Source organism: Scyliorhinus torazame, chromosome 15, assembly GCF_047496885.1.
Source record: "Scyliorhinus torazame isolate Kashiwa2021f chromosome 15, sScyTor2.1, whole genome shotgun sequence".
Lineage (NCBI taxonomy): Eukaryota > Metazoa > Chordata > Chondrichthyes > Carcharhiniformes > Scyliorhinidae > Scyliorhinus > Scyliorhinus torazame.
The window spans coordinates 117,007,511-117,023,775 of NC_092721.1; the positions used below are offsets into that span (position 1 = coordinate 117,007,511).

The following is a 16,265-nucleotide window of genomic DNA, read 5'->3' on the forward strand; positions in this document are numbered from 1 at the left end:
GGCCTTGGTCTGTTCATAATTATTGGACACATCAGGCATTAGCATGGAATCAACCTCTTGGGCACTTGCTGACAGCTACCCTTGAATTTAAAACGTTCAGATATCGGATGCCGATTTAACTGACCTGGTACTTGATCAAAAGTGGTGAGAAAAGATGCCACTTTCTTCAATTTGGAAATGAATTGAGCGTACATAAGGGCTACGAAGGGGGTTTTCCTTTGCAGTCTCCAGCTGTTTGTTTTCTTTCTTGCCCTCCCTTTGAGCTGCTAACTCCATTTCCAATCTTCAGAGCTGGAATTCTTTTCTCTTTATCTCTTTTTCCCTTTCTCTCTCTCTCTCCTGAAAAAAGAGATTGCGAACTGCCTGCCAATGATCAAGACCGTGGCGGCAGAGATGATGAGGTTTAGGGGATGTTTGCGAATATCGGTGAAAGAGAGTTATGGAGGAAGAGACTTAGGCAGGAGAAGAGGGTGCTGAATTTAGGGAAGGGACTTCAAGGAAAGATGTGATGAAGATGTAAATCATGAAGGTGGGCACTCCTGCTCATCTGGGGCCTACAAAATAAATTAATGCATGCCTTTAACGGTCTTCTATGATTCCATCATCCATGGAACTGATCACTCTAACCACTTCAAGTCAGAAATCCTAATCAGGATCCTATACATATTAAATGTGGCCCATTAACAGAAACAGGCAGGTGACACACGATGGCAGACCCCTTTCAAATGCAGATGACTATCACTGGTATTAACAGTGCAGTAAAGCTACCAATCCAATTTTTTAGGCCATTAACTCCAGGCAAAGGTAGTACAAGCCAACCCCACAGACTCAAACTGCATATCCTACTTACCTCTCTTTATTGCACAGTTGGACTCAAGCATGCCATGTACCACCTCAGAATCACTGATAACTTATTTTAGTTATTAAAAAAGTATTTTTGAATTCATTTATGGGCTGGCTGGGCCAACATTTATTGCTCGACCCTAACCGCTCTCTCAGAGTTAACCACATTGCTTTGGTTCTGGAGTCAAATGTAGGCCAAAGCAGGTAAGGACATTAGTGAATCAGATGGGTTTCGCCAAAAACAATGGTTTCATGGTCATCATTATATTTTTAATTCCATATTTTTATTGAATTCAAATTTCATCTGTCATGGTGAAATTCAACCCCCCTTGAGCAGCACTCACACCTATCCTCCACCCTCGCAAAAAAACAACTCATCCTAACTTTATGGAGGTGCACTCGAAACACTACCTTTAGCTGATAAGGTTCAGCCTCGCACACAATGTAGCATTCAACCTCCGCAGCCTCTCATTCCGTACCTTCTCCTCCAGTATTGGCCTCAATTCCTCCACCCATTTAGCCTCTTATCCCTTCCACCGAACTCAACTCTTCCCCTATGATTGTTCATACATACTGGACGTACTGCCCTCCTCCGACTCCGAACAGGAGAGATTCCTCTCCAATAATAATAATAATCTTTTATTGTCACAAGTAGGCTTACATTAACACTGCAATGAAGTTACTGTGAAAAGCCCTTAGTCGCCACATTCCAGCACCAGTTCGGGTAATGAGCCGGTACGGGAATTGAACCCGCACTGCTGGCCTTGTTCTGCATTACAAACCAGCTGTCTAGCCCAATAAGGATGATGGTGGCACCACTGGGAAATCTGAAAAAAAACTCTTAACAAAGCTCCACATCTGGAGGTACCTATACATGTCCGTGCCCGACAGCCCAAATTTCTCCATCAGCCCCTTCAGGCTAGCAAACCGCCCCTCTCTCCAGCCCTTTCTCTTTTTGTGTACTGAACGTGGCATCTAGCCTTGCCGGCTCAAACAGGTGGCGAGCACAATTAGGCGCCAGCCTCTAATCTGCCCCCGACTTGAAATGCTGGTGGACTTGCCTCCATATTTTTAGCGTGGACATCACCACTGGATTCTTCGAGTCGTTAGCGCCATTACCAATGCCCCCAAGCTTGTCTCTCTGCATGATCCCGCCTCCACCTGAACTCAGAGTGCCCCCGGTCCCCACAACACCTGAACACCTGCTCCACATTGGCTGCCCAATTAAAATACAGTAAATTTTGCAGCTCTACATCTCCTGCTTGTCTCTCCCTCTGGAGGACCACCCACCAAATCCTCGGGGCCTTACCTGCCCAAATAAAGCCAGAAATAAGCCACTCAACCCTTCGTAAAAATGACTTTGGCAGGAACATTTAGGTAATGCATTTTGGAAGGTCTAATGCAGGTAGGGAATATACAGTGAATGGTAGAACCCTCAAGAGTATTGAAAGTCAAAGAGATCTAGGAGTACAGGTCCACAGGTCATTGAAAGGGGCAACACAGGTGGAGAAGGTAGTCAAGAAGGCATACGGCATGCTTGCCTTCATTGGCCGGGGCATTGAGTATAAGAATTGGCAAGTCATGTTGCAGCTGTATAGAACCTTAGTTAGGCCACACTTGGAGTATAGTGTTCAATTCTGGTCGCCACACTACCAGAAGGATGTGGAGGCTTTAGAGAGGGTGCAGAAGAGATTTACCAGAATGTTGCCTGGTATGGAGGGCATTAGCTATGAGGAGCGGTTGAATAAACTCGGTTTGTTCTCACTGGAACGAAGGAGGTTGAGGGGAGACCTGATAGAGGTATACAAAATTATGAGGGGCATAGACAGAGTGGATAGTCAGATGCTTTTCCCCAGGGTAGAGGGGTCAATTACTAGGGGGCATAGGTTTAAGGTGAGAGGGGCAAGGTTTAGAGTAGATGTACGAGGCAAGTTTTTTACGCAGAGGGTAGTGGGTGCCTGGAACTCGCTACCGGAGGAGGTGGTGGAAGCAGGGACGATAGTGACATTTAAGGGGCATCTTGACAAATACATGAATAGGATGGGAATAGAGGGATACGGACCCAGGAAGTGTAGAAGATTGTAGTTTAGTCGGGCAGCATGGTCGGCACGGGCTTGGAGGGCCAAAGGGCCTGTTCCTGTGCTGTACATTTCTTTGTTCTTTGTTCTAACACCAAGAGACATCGAAATAATAAATAAAAGCCTCAGCAAAATATTCATCTTATCTGATTGAACCCGGCCTGCCAATGATAATGGGAGACTAGCCCACCTCTGAAAGTACACCTTAAAAACTTTGCTCAGCAGGTTCGTATAATTCAACCTCTGGAGCCGTGCCCAATCCCGCACCACCAGGACCCCTAAGTATCGAAAACTAGTCCCCGCTAACCAAAACCATCCCCCCAATCCGGCTCCCGACCCTGATGCACTGACTACAAAATATTCACTTCCCTATATTCAACTTGTAACCAGAGAAGGCACCGAAACCCTGCAAAATACCCATAATATTCCCTATAGTAGACACCGGGTCCCTAACGTACAGCAGCCAATCATCAGCATATGACGAAACCTTATGTTCCACCCCACCTCTAATGATCCCACTCCACGCATTTTAGACCCACGAAGCAGTGGCCACCGTCTCAATTGCAAACGCAAACAACGAGGGAGGCAACAGACACCCTTTCCTCATACCCCGATGCAACTGAAAAGATCCCGTGCTCATGGGTAAATATACCCCCACTCCACCCAGTCGAATGCCTTTAGTGCATCCAATGATCTCTGATTCTGGCCCGGCCACAGGGGTAAGCACCACATTCAACAACTGCCTCACGTTAGACCACAGCTTCCGTCCCCTTGTAAATCCCGTCTGATCTTCGCCTACTACCTCCGGAAGCCAAGGTTCCAATTGCCACGCCCCCCCGGACCAATGGTTTTGGCCTGGAGCTATCCACCTTCGGGTCCAACACACAGTTTACATCGCCCCCCAAAATCAATTGGTGGGTGTCCAGATCCGGTACTGTAGCCAACAACCGTTTCATAAATGATACATCGTCCCAATTCAGGGCATATACATTCACTAAAACCACCGACTTCCCCTCTAATGCCCCTGCAAACATCACGTTACCGTCCACAGTTATCAGCTATAACCTTCTCCAGTCCCCACCTGCTCCTAGGCCCTATAAAGCCCGAGTGAAACACCTGGCTCACCTGTACCCTCATATGTGTCTTGTAAAAACACGTTGGCTCCATACTCTTTGCTGGTCCCAACGGGCCATGCAAATTGCAGGTGACTAACCCCCCCCTCCATCATCTTCAAAACAGCCATTACCACTGTGATGGGTCATAACTTCACCACCAGTTCCTAGGCTCCAGGCCCCCCTAAGATGGTCACTTGCCCCACCCAACAAGTGAGACAAAGAAAATCCCCTGGTCACTGTTATGCTCCCTACTCCTCTCTCCGCCCCCCCCCCCCCCCCCCCCCCCCCGCCCCCCTCCCCATACTTCCTCCCTCGTCCCCCAAGTCATCAGGCTGCCTGCCGCCTAAACGAACCCCCCACACATACAATCTAGACTCAGCAGGCCTCGCCAAACTGGTCCAACAAGTCACAACCCCACCCCCCCACACCACCCCCCGGTCATTAGCCTACCTCTTAGTGCTAGCAAGGTGTCCCCGCACCTGCCGCCACGCCAAGGTTACCCAAAAATTACCAAAATGCGCCAGCACCATCATCCCCCAAGCCCAACATCCCTACTCCCTTGTCCAAATCCCAGCAGCCTTACAATGCTCCTCTTTCGCTCCAGTTACCATATCAATCTTCCCGCTTTGCCATCCCCTATGACCTGGCCTCCAGAAAAAACCTCCCCAACAACCTCCAAGAAAAAGAAAAACAAAGACATTACACACTATGGGTGCGATTCTCTGGCCCCATTCCGCTCACGCTCAAGGATAACGAGACCGGTGAATAGGGGGAGAGGCCAAAAACGAGATCCGTGCCGCATACAAAACAGTTTGCAATCCCACTGGCCCACTCCAGTTGGAAAAACCGGGATCTCGCCATAGTGTGGCAAGAAACCAATTATAATAATAATAATACTCTTAATTGTCATAAGTAGGCTTACATTAACATTGCAATGAAGTTACTGTGAAACGCCCCTAGTCGCCATATTCCGGCGCCTGTTCGGGTATACAGAGGGAGAATTCAGAATGTCCAAATTACCTAACAGCATGCCTTTCAGGACTTGTGGGAGGAAACCAGAGCACCCGGAGGAACCCGCCCAGACACGGGGAGAACGTGCAGACTCCACACAGACAGTGACCCAAGCCGGGAATCGAACCTTAGACCCTGGAGCTGTGAAGCAACAATGCTAACCACTGTGCTACCGTGCCGCCCATCACCACTTAAACCCCATTTCCATACAATCAACGAGAGTGACCCAATATCCAATGGCCTCCCGTCATTCAGCGGCCCCCAGCAAGTGCTCATGCTGGCGCCGATTAGTACTCCTTTTGAAAAACGTGAACCTGGTGGAAGGGCATCTGTGGGGAGCCAAGGAGGAGAGTAGCAATCTTTGCTCACAGGCAAAGTGCTCGGGTGTGCTGGTCTGCCAACCCAGTGCTTGTCGGGGGGTGGGGGTTGGGGGGCAATCGCTCGTGGCACCACAATCCGGGGGCAACCCTTGTCCCTTCCGTCTGCCCCACCGATCGATCAGCTATAACCCCCACCAACTGCTGAGGACGCTGGCAGCGCAGCTGAAGGCTATTGCTAATAAGGAATTGGCAATCGTGGGTAAGTGAGAACTTGATACATGCCAAGTGGATTCCCGTGGGTGGGCGGGCCATATAGCATGTGGGAGTTATTGCCTAGCATTCCAATCGCACCTTTATGACACTGCGGGAGGCAACACCACACACGCAGCAGACAACATTTGAAGCACCCAGGGAATGGGACTTAGCTCTGGGGACATGCCCACAGCCGGAGGCTTGGTGAGAACCACAGGGGCGGGGGGCAATGCTGAAGAAAGTGACAGAGGCATCATAATGGTTGTGCAAAAAGTTGTTCAATGTGCTGTATGATACCCCATTCCCGATAGTGCCACCCTCCCACCCCACAACCACCCCTCCCCACCCTTTACCCTGGTGCCCTCAGTGATCCTCAACGTGCTTGGCCCTCCTAGCTCTACTACTGCATCTTGGTGTTTCCCCAGGATGCATATCTGAGGTGGAGGCAGCCAGCTGCTTACCTTGTCCCGTGGCCCTCGATGCCACTGGCAGGCTTCCTCTGGGGCCGGAGGGCCCTGGTTCACTTGTCGGCAGCGCATACAGAGTCATGCTGCTCTGTCCCTTATGCTGCCTGCAAGATGTTGATGTCTACTCACACATTGACCTTCTTCCTGCACTGCTGGCCAGTCCTCTTGATCATACTGCTGGAACTAGCAGCTGCTGCCACCTCATTCCAGGCCTGCCTTATGGCTGACCCTCCGGGACCCCCGGAGGAACAGAACATCCCTCCTGGCCTCCACCGCACCCATGAGTCTACCCAGGTCAGGGTCCCCGAATCTTCGGCCGGTCTTCTTGGCGCCATAATTGCAAGCTGGCTGGGGTTGGCTAGGCAAGTGCAGTTAAAGTGCTGCTCAACCTTGCTAGCCGGGGGGCTGGCGCGCACTGTCCCGATGCTGGCAAGAAGTCCGTGAGGCCTTGTTAAGTGGACTAATTAATGTTGAATTGCATTGCCGGTTTCGCTGGGCCGAGCGCCAGGAACCCCAGCGGCAATTCCCGCTCGCTGCAACATTTGGAACTTTTTCCGGAGAATTGCGCCCTATATTACAATATTTACAACCACCCGGCCCAACTTTCATATACAAAAAAAAAAATCCCACTAGCCCTCTTCCAACCAGTTCCTGATCTTGATGAAGGCCTCAGCTTGCTCCGGGGGTGTCAAAATAGTGATCCTTCGAGTCCAGCGTGACTCTCAACTTCGTTGGATACATCACCACGAAATGCACACCCATGCTGTACAGTACTGCCGTCACCTTATTAAAGGTTGCTTTCCTCTTCGCCAGCTCGATACCAATGCCCTGATAGATGTGCACCGTATACCCATCCAATCAATGTGCCGATTTTTCTTGGCCTTCTCCAGGGCCCGCCCCCGTCCTCTGGTAATGGTGAAATCGGATGATCACCGCCCGCAGCGGCCCGTTTGGCCGTGGGTTCTGCTGCAGAGCCCGATGTGCCCTGTCCAATTCCAGAGGAGAGAACACTTCACCTCCTCCCACCAATCGAGGACATTTCTGAAAAATACTCAGTTAGCCTTGGACTCTCCACTCCCTCTGGCAAATCCACCATTCTGAGATTCAGGCGCCTCGACCTGCTCTCCAGATCTTCAACTTTGACCTTCAGGCCCTTATTCCTGTCCACCATGAGCAGCATTTCAGCTTCCAATGAGGCAAGCTGATTTTCGTGCCTCGACAAGACTGCCACCATGCCCTTCAGGGTTTCCCCTTGCTCCTTCACAGCTGTGATCGTCTTGCCCAGCTGCTCTGTCAGGCCCACCAGCTCCTCGATGTTAACTTTGACCAACGCTTTAATCTCCTTCTCTTGTCGCTCAAGTTGCCCATCCATCTGCCTTCCAAACTTCTCCAACTCCTACGTCATCACCCGCCCCATTGTCTCTAACATGATGGGTGCGGCCACCTCAATCACCTTTTCTCCCCCAGATTCCTTTGTCGGGCTATCAGCCGGGGGTTTCTTTCCCATGGTCTTTTTCTCTGAGGCGCCTGACATGTCTGTCGCCTTTCCGTTCTCCACATCAGCATACTGGGTTAGAACTCAAAATCTCCCCAAAAAACAGGCAAAGGAGATCAAAATACTGGCAGGCGCCATCCTGCGTGCGACCTACTCTCACATGCCGTCATCGGAAGTCGACAATACCACTATGCCATTGTGCCCCCTAAGTTAACCAATTGGTTAGTTAAACTATCTTTTTATCTCCAGGATCGAAATTTAATTCCAACTAGGATGATGGAAAATGTCCTTTCTGTATTGATTGTAAGGTTCCTACTTATAGGAAATAAGTATTAACGGATGAATCCCAACTGTAGTTTTATTATGCAACCAAGCCAATAGGTTGAACCAGCTGGAGAGTTGATGGCAACCCCACAGGAGTCATTCCCAGATGTTCTGATGCAAATAAAAGTCAATCAGACACCTATTTTGTCAGAGTCGGTATTCCTAGGTCCTGCAGGGTGGAGATCTCGCCTCCAAGAGCTGCTAGCCATTTAGGGCCCAGGAGTGGCACAACGAACAGTGCCCATTGTCAGTACTGCAGGAAACCCAGCGATAAGATTATGAATTTGTCGATTCATTGATTTATTTGGTGCCTTTAAAGGCAGCACGGTAGCACAGTGGTTAGCACAATTGCTTCACAGCTCCAGGGTCCCAGGTTCGATACCCGGCTTGGGTCACTGTCTGTGCGGAGTCTGCACGTTCTCCCCGTGTGTGCATGGGTTTCCTCCGGGTGTTCCGGTTTCCCCCCCACAGTCCAAAGATGTGCAGGTTAGGTGGATTGGCCATGCTAAATTGCCCTTAGTGTCCAAAATTGCCCTTAGTGTTGGGTGAGGTAACTGGGTTATGGGGATAGGACGGAGGTGTGGGCTTGGGTAGGGTGCTCTTTCCAAGAGCCGGTGCAGACTCGATGGGCCGAATGGCCTCCTTCTGCACTGTAAATTCTATGATTCTATGATTGATTGAGTGCATAGCTAGAGAATGGAATTATTCAAAAGGTCATGACTGTGAAAAGATAGTAATTATTTCAGATAATGGTACATAAATGTTTGATGTAATGAATAGACCATTGTATTCCAGTACATTTAGTAATGAAAATGTATCAAATACTTACCAACAGCAAGGTTAATGCAAGCACCATGGGATGGATTCTCCGTTTCTGAGGCTAAGTGCCGGCGCCAACGGAAAAACCATGGTGTTCCACGATGGGAGAATCAGCATGAATTCCTCACTGATTCCGGTACCGGTGAGGGGCTAGTACCAGCGCTGTGTGGAACGGCCACGGATCGCGTGGAGAGCGGCGTGTCCCGGGCCACGCAGGCGCAGGGCTGACAAGCTGTAGGCGCGCACTCTCACCGACCGGTCACGCCGGGAAACATACTCCGGTCACGCTGGACCGAGTACCCACCCACCCCAACCCCACAGCCCACCCCCTTCTACTTCCAACAGCCTTAGCAGAAGCCCCCTGGGCAGCAGCATGGATCTCAGCTGAGTGTGGCGGTGCTGGACACTGTCCACAGCCGGCACGGCAGGCGTACGACAGCTGGGACAACACGTGGCCCTTGCCATCGGGAACTCGGGCCACAAATAAATAAATAACCTTTATTGTCACAAGTAGGCTTACATTAACACTGCAATGAAATTACTGTGAAAAGCCCCTAGTTGCCACATTCCAGCGCCTGATCGGGTACACAAGAGGGAGAATTCGGAATTCTCAGCTGGCACGGGAATTGAACCCGCGCTGCTGGCCTTGTTCTGCATCACACACTAGCTGTCCAGCCCTCTGAGCTAAACCAGTCCTGCTGGTTTTCCATCGGAGGCGAAGCATCGCGGGTGGGCCAGTTGATGACGCGCCAACGGCGTTGCGGCTGCCCACGCGTCGATGACACCGATTTGGAAGGGGCGTAGCATCGTGAACGGGGTCAAACCGTTGTCTGCCCCGATTCCAGCGTCAGAAGCTATTCTCCGTTCGATCTCAGTTCCCGATTTCGGCATTGAGCTACGGAGAATCCTGCCCCTTAACTTCGTACAGTGGCTGACACACGTAGACACTGAATTAATTTGACGGACATTAGTAAATCCTAAGTAATGAGCAATGATTGATTGATAAATCATTTTTGAAGTGACAGACATTTATTTGAATAAATCAGGAGGTCTCAGCTAAGAATTAGAAGCCAATGAGAGTGAATGAGGGATTAGACCGTCAATAAGAACTTCCTTAAGAGTAAGACTTTGTGGTTAAGGTTTTGTTCTAAATTTATGCTTTCATGAATTCTGAACCATCTATTTACTTTCTTTGTTTGAAGTAATTTTCTTTCTACTTTTCTTATGCTTTTTGTTTAAAGCTTTTGGCTATGCTCTGACCAGTTTATGTATTATTTTGATCAATGTTTTTGATTCAGTTGTTATGCAAGTGAATCAAGATGAATGATTAGCAAATAAAGTTGTATTTTAGACACCTCCAATCAACCGGACTTTTGACTCTTATTAGAAGAGAGAATAAGAGATCATGGGCGGGATTCTCCACTCCCACGCCGAAGTGGCCGCGCCGTCGTGAACGCCGTTGAGGTTTACGACGGCGCGGAACGGCCCCGGTCCCGACCGATTCAGGCCCTGACAATGGGCCAGTATTGGGGCCACGTCATCTACACGCACCCAGCCTTGTCGCCCACGTAAAAGCGGCGCCGCATAGATGACGCGGCCGGCGCCGCATAACGGACGTCATCCGCGCATGCGCGGGTTGGCCGGTGCCAACCCGCGCATGCGTGGTTGTCGTCCTGTCTAAATCCGCCCCGCAAGAAGATGGGGGACGGATCTTGCGGGGCTGCGGAAGGAAGGAGGTCCTCCTTCCGAGAGGACGGCCCGACGATCGGTGGGCACCGATCGCGGGCCACCCCACATTCCAGGTGAAGCCCGGTGTAGGATCCCCCCTCGCCCCCCCACAGACCGCCCCCCCAGCGTTCATGCACTGCCCACGACTGCAGCGACCAGGTGTGGACGGCGCCGGGGGGAACCCGCCGTTTTGGCCTGGCTGCTCGGCCCATCCGGGTCTCAGAATAGCGGGTGTGCCGGAGAATCGCCATTTTGGGTGTCTCCGGCGATTCTCCGGCCCGCGAAACTCGACCGGGCCGTTCTCGCCGCTTGGGAGAATCGCGGGAGGGCGTCGGACCGGCGTCCCCCGAAATTTTGGCGGCCCAGGCGATTCTCCCAACTGGCGTGGGAGTGGAGAATCGCGCCCCTTATATCCAGAATGAGGAGCAGCTATAGATGCCCAGAACACAGGCAAAAGTGGTCAGTTTAAAGGCCGGGATGGGAGGTGGACTTTAAGGGAAGAGGGTCCTCCCATGGAGGCGGTTCTTGCTGGGGAGGCATTCCCTCACAAGTCTGCTGTCAGGCCCATCAGGGTATATAGCTAGCAGCTTGTCCACATGGTGTAGCTACCCCATCACTGATATTCCACCAATGGCAGGAAAAAGTGGCCCTAAAGTCGCCAATTAAGGGCCTCAATTGGCCTCTGGGCATGAAGGCTATTCTCGACCCTTCCCACCCCAGAGCTAATTGGGGGAAAGTCTGGAAGGCAACAGACTCTCCATCCCAAGCCTTCCTGCCCAATTAGATGGCATGTCCCTCAACCTCCCAGCCCAGTTCTGAGGAGCAAATGTCCAGGGGAGAAGTGAAGTGAAAAAGATAGGCAAGAAGAAAAAGGTGGGGGGAGGGGAGGCGGAAGTGAATTAACTGATTAAATAAATTGGCAAATATTCTCAATTGTCATTTGGGAATTATTCAGTCTGCTTACTGAAAAGTACACAACAACATGTTCAGTAAGCAAGAAAATAATTTGCATTTCTATCGCACCTTTCATATCCTCAGTATAACCCAAAGCACTTGTAACTAGTGAAGCACTTTTGAAGTATAGTCACTGCTGTATTATAGACAAATTCATCAGCAAGGTTTCATAAACAGCAATGACCTAGATGGAAAATATAATCTGTTTTGGTGGTGGTTACATGCTGAATGTTGATCAAGAAACAGTGGAAACTCCCTGTTCTTTCTCTAACACTGCCAAGGGATCTATTAGAGCCACCTGTGCAGGCAAATATGGTCCCAGTTTGACATTTCATCCAAAAGACGACACCACTCAATAGTGCAGTACTTCCTTGGAGATATGCCGAAAAGTCAGCTGACATTATGTACTCAGCTCTCCAGAGGGTGGCTTAAACCCAGTGTTTTGGCTCAGAGGTAGGAGAGCTACTTCTGAGCCAAGGATGAGACTTGATATGAAATTGTAAATTACACATTCTCTCTTTTAACATTGGGCATTTAAATAACCCATTATTTCATCCAATTATTTTTCCACCACTTACCACAAAGCCAAGTGCTTTGATGACATCAAGTTTACACATTGGACAAGTTCGGTGCTCAAGAAGCCACGGATCAATACATATTCTATGGAAAACATGCCTAAAGAACAGGTAAAAATCATAAACAGATTGCAGTATATACATGAACTGATTTCAAATCACAGCTAGCCAGCTATTTCTTGCTGGTCATGCACTCCACAAATTAGATTATAAGTATTGCATCGATTCAATTCTTATTCAATTTATATAAACAAGAGGCAAAGAATATCTGAACATCTATTTCAGAATGCATAATTTCTATTGCAACAATGTTGATACTTACATTGATTAGTAAAGCACAATAAGTTCATTTATGATCTTAATTTAAACTCATTCATTGAAAAGTACAGAAATCAGATTTGGAAATATGTTAATCACCTGAGGAAACAGCAGCACAATTCAAGCATTCTCCTACTTTCTATTCTTCAGCTAAAATTTGACACACGATACCTTTTCTAAAATCAAATTGTGAATCGTTTAGAGTATTAGTGAGAATTCCATACTTGCTGGGAGAGACATCAAAGGGTTCCAACACATCAGAGGGAAGGCTTAACTACAATGTGACATGCTGAAAGACAGGTTAATGATTTTCAAAGCTATAGAGGGAAGATATGTTACATGGCCCCCATCCTGCCCCTCTCCAGCCCAGCCCAACCGGGAAGATCCCTAACCCCCATCTGCCCTGAAGGACCCCCCCTCAGAACCTGGAGGTGACTGCAAAGAGGGTACTCACACCCTGCTCCTCCCTTGGAGTCTCGAGCACCTGGTCCCCACTTCTTAGGACCAGTAATAATTTACCCCCGCGGGACTTCCAGCTGGTGGGGCGCCGGAGCATACCAGAGTTCGCAGCATCCTGTCTCAAAGCCAGTAATTAGGTTAAAATATATTATAGTTAGCATGTTCTCGTCCGCTCTGGGCGGGAAGCTGATCGGGGCCGGCAGAGCAAGCCGGGAGGCTCGCAATGGGTTTGACGCCCGGTGAGAATCCCGATATAGCCCTCGCGCCTGCTTCAAAGGGGCCAACGCGATTCCCGCATGAAGCTAACGGCCCTGGAGAATCATCCCCTTAGTCTCCCTACTTTCGGAATTGAAATTAAGGGGCGGGATTCTCTGATCCTGAGGCTAAGTGTTGACGCATTTTACGACGGCGTCAACAAGCCCCCAGGATCAGGGATCCTGCACCTTACAGGGGGCCAGCACGGCACTGGAGCGACTCACGCAGCTCTAGCTGCTGATACCGGTGTCAAACGGACACCATGGGCGAAATTCTCCGGTATCGGCGCGATGTCCGCCGACTGGCGGCCAAAATGGCGCAAATCAGTCGGGCATCGCGCCGCCCCAAAGGTGCGGAATGCTCCGCATCTTTGGGGGCTGAGCCCCAACCTTAAGGGGCTAGGCCCGCTCCGGACAAATTTCCGCCCTGCAGCTGGCGGAAAAGGCCTTCGGTGCCCCGCCAGCTGGTGCGGAAATGACATCTCCGGGCGGCGCATGCGAAGGCGGAAGGGAAAGAGTCCCCCACGGCACAGGCCCACCCGCGGATCGGTGGGCCCCGATCGCGGGCCAGGCCGCCGTGGGGGCACCCCCCGGGGCCAGATCGCCCCGCGGCCCTCCCAGGACCCCGGAGCCCGCCCGCGCCGCCTTGTCCCGCCGGTAAGGTAGGTGGTTTAATTTACGCCGGCGGGACAGGCATTTTAGCGGCGGGACTTCGGCCCATTCGGGCCGGAGAATCGCGGGGGGGGGGGGGGCCACCAACTGGCGTGGCACGATTCCCACCCCGCCCAATATCCGGTGGTGGAGAATTCGGCAACCGGTGGGGGTGGGATTAACGCCAGCCCCCGGCGATTTTCCGACCCGGCGGGAAGTCGGAGAATCTCGCTCCTTGGGTCTGTGCATGTGTGCTGCGACTGGCGTGAACACCCGCATGCGCGCTGGTTGCCTTCTCCGTGCCGGCTCCAACGCATCATGGCGTAGAGCTACAGGGACCCGGCGCGGAGTAAAAGAGGCCCCCACCAGAAGAAGCCGGCCCGCCGATTGGTAGGCGTTGATCGCGGACCAGGCCATGGTGGAGACCCCCCCCCGCAGGATGGACGGCAAGGTCCCGCTGGGTAGGACCACATGTGAACGGCACCGGCGGGATTCGGCCTTTCTCGGCGGCCACGCGGCCCAGCCCGCGCGGAGAATCTCCCCCCCGCAACCCCCCCCCCTCCCCCCGGCGATTCTCAAACCCGGCCCGGGGTCAGAGAATCCCGCCCAAGGTTTTGGGGATTCGGGATTGTCCTATGAGGAAAGATCGAGTATAGTAAACCTATATTCCTTGGAGTTTAGAAGAACGATAGGTAGCCTTATTAAAATATATAAAATTCTTCAGGGGTTCGACAGGGTAGTTACTGAGAATCTGGAATATTGGGGAATAAGGGCCAGGATTCTCCAAAAACATGGCTAAGTGTTGACGCCGGCGTAAACACTGAAGCAATGTAATGCTTAAATAAAGTTAATTTGGATCAATTTCTACACTTAAGCAGTACCATGAAATCCAGGCCGACTTTGCATTTGTTCTGTGCAAAGTCAGGTTACAGACCCAATGCCAAATTATAGACATTGCACCCCTAAAACCCACCCTTCACCATCTATATTCATTTAATCTTGCCTTCATTCACTAAACTACTTCCTCTATAGAATAACAATTGCTATCTTTTGCCCAACACTAGTTGTTGACATTTCCAGATACAATTTCCCAAAATCAGATGAAAATGCATCTAAAAAATAGACATCGCTGCCACAATGAAATTGTGATTCACCTGATGAAGGAACTGCGCTCCGAAAGGTAGTGATTCGAAACAAGCCTATTGCAATTAACCTGGTGTTGTAAGACTTCTTACTGTTCTCACCCCAGTCCAACGCCGGCATCTCCACATCACAACGAAATTGGAATGTGGTACCAGATATGAATGAGATTGCATTACTCCACAATCTTTCCAGGTTTGCTTATCTATATGTCTCTCTTCTTCTTTCTTCTCTCACCTCTCCTTTCCCCTCAAATAAAATATGCTACGCATGACCCAATTAAAGTAAAATAGCAAATTGAAAGATAGCCACTGAGCCCCAGACTCGTGTTTCATCACCTGGATGGGAATCCATTGCTCTACTACCTTCAAGATTGTTTTGTTTTTGAAAGTATTTTTATTCCAAATTTTCAGCACTTTTACAATTTACAAATATAACAAAATGTGCCAACACATTAAACCCCCCACCCACCTATACTTCCTCCTCCCTCCCACAGCAGTCAACGGCAACCAACTCTCCAAAATGCAAAATGAACCTTCCCCAACTGTTCTAAAACCCATCACTCGCCCGCCTGTCGTCCGCTCCCCCCCCCCCCCCCCCCCCCACACCCCAGAACAAATTTCACCTACTCCAGGGCTAAAAGCCCCAGCAGGTCCCCCGCCATGCCGACTTCCACCCAACAAGACTCACCTACGAGCAATCAGCGAGGAGAAGGCTACTACATCTTACCCCGCACCGTCTGCAACTCCGGCCAGTCCGACACCCGAATATGACTTCCAGGGGACTGGGTTCCACATCAACATGCAAAACCCCCGAAATGGTGCTGAAAACCACCCTCCAAAACCTTTCCAGCCTCGCACACCGCGCAACCTAAAATGCTGCCAAAATGCCTCCAAATCTTCAGCGTGTCCACCACCACAGGACTGACCGAATACTTCCCTGGGCCAATCAGGAGCGGTGTCGTTGCCAGCGCCCGCAACCGTCACATGAGCCCGCCTCCATCCTTACCCACAAAGCCCCCACCTCCCTACTCCATTCCTGAATCTCCTCTGCATTTGCAGCCCAATAATAGTACATCAGATTCAAGAGGCCCTACTACCCCCCACCCACCACATGCTATCCCCTCTGCAGATGTTTTATTTTTAAAGTCAGATTTTTCCACCCAATGTTTTGCCCAGGTCGCTTGTGTGAGTTACATGCTGATTTCCATTTCTTCTTGTGGAGGAGTTCTTCTCTCACCAAGATAAGGGCTCATTTTCTTATGTAGAATCAAGCTGATCATTGCAATGCTAAGTTCCAACTTCAAATTTTTATTGTAGCAAAAAGAGAGTCCATAAAATATTCTGAAACTCCTTTTCACTTTATTAGAGGTATTTTGTTTCTGTTTTTATCTTATAAATTAAGATTATACAGATATATTACTTCAGGTTAAAATATTGAAACCAATGTATTGCACATTACA

General features: G+C 50.1%; 1 protein-coding gene across 1 annotated transcript in view; it reads right to left on the reverse strand.

Annotated features, from left to right (window-relative positions):
- LOC140391764 (E3 ubiquitin-protein ligase RNF149-like) overlaps positions 1 to 16,265 on the reverse strand; it is an 81,381-nt gene that overhangs the window by 5,075 nt on the left and 60,041 nt on the right. The window contains exon 6 of the mRNA XM_072476612.1: positions 11,985 to 12,081. Within this exon, the coding sequence (XP_072332713.1) occupies positions 11,985 to 12,081 (97 nt within the window). The remainder of the gene's footprint in view (positions 1 to 11,984; positions 12,082 to 16,265) is intronic.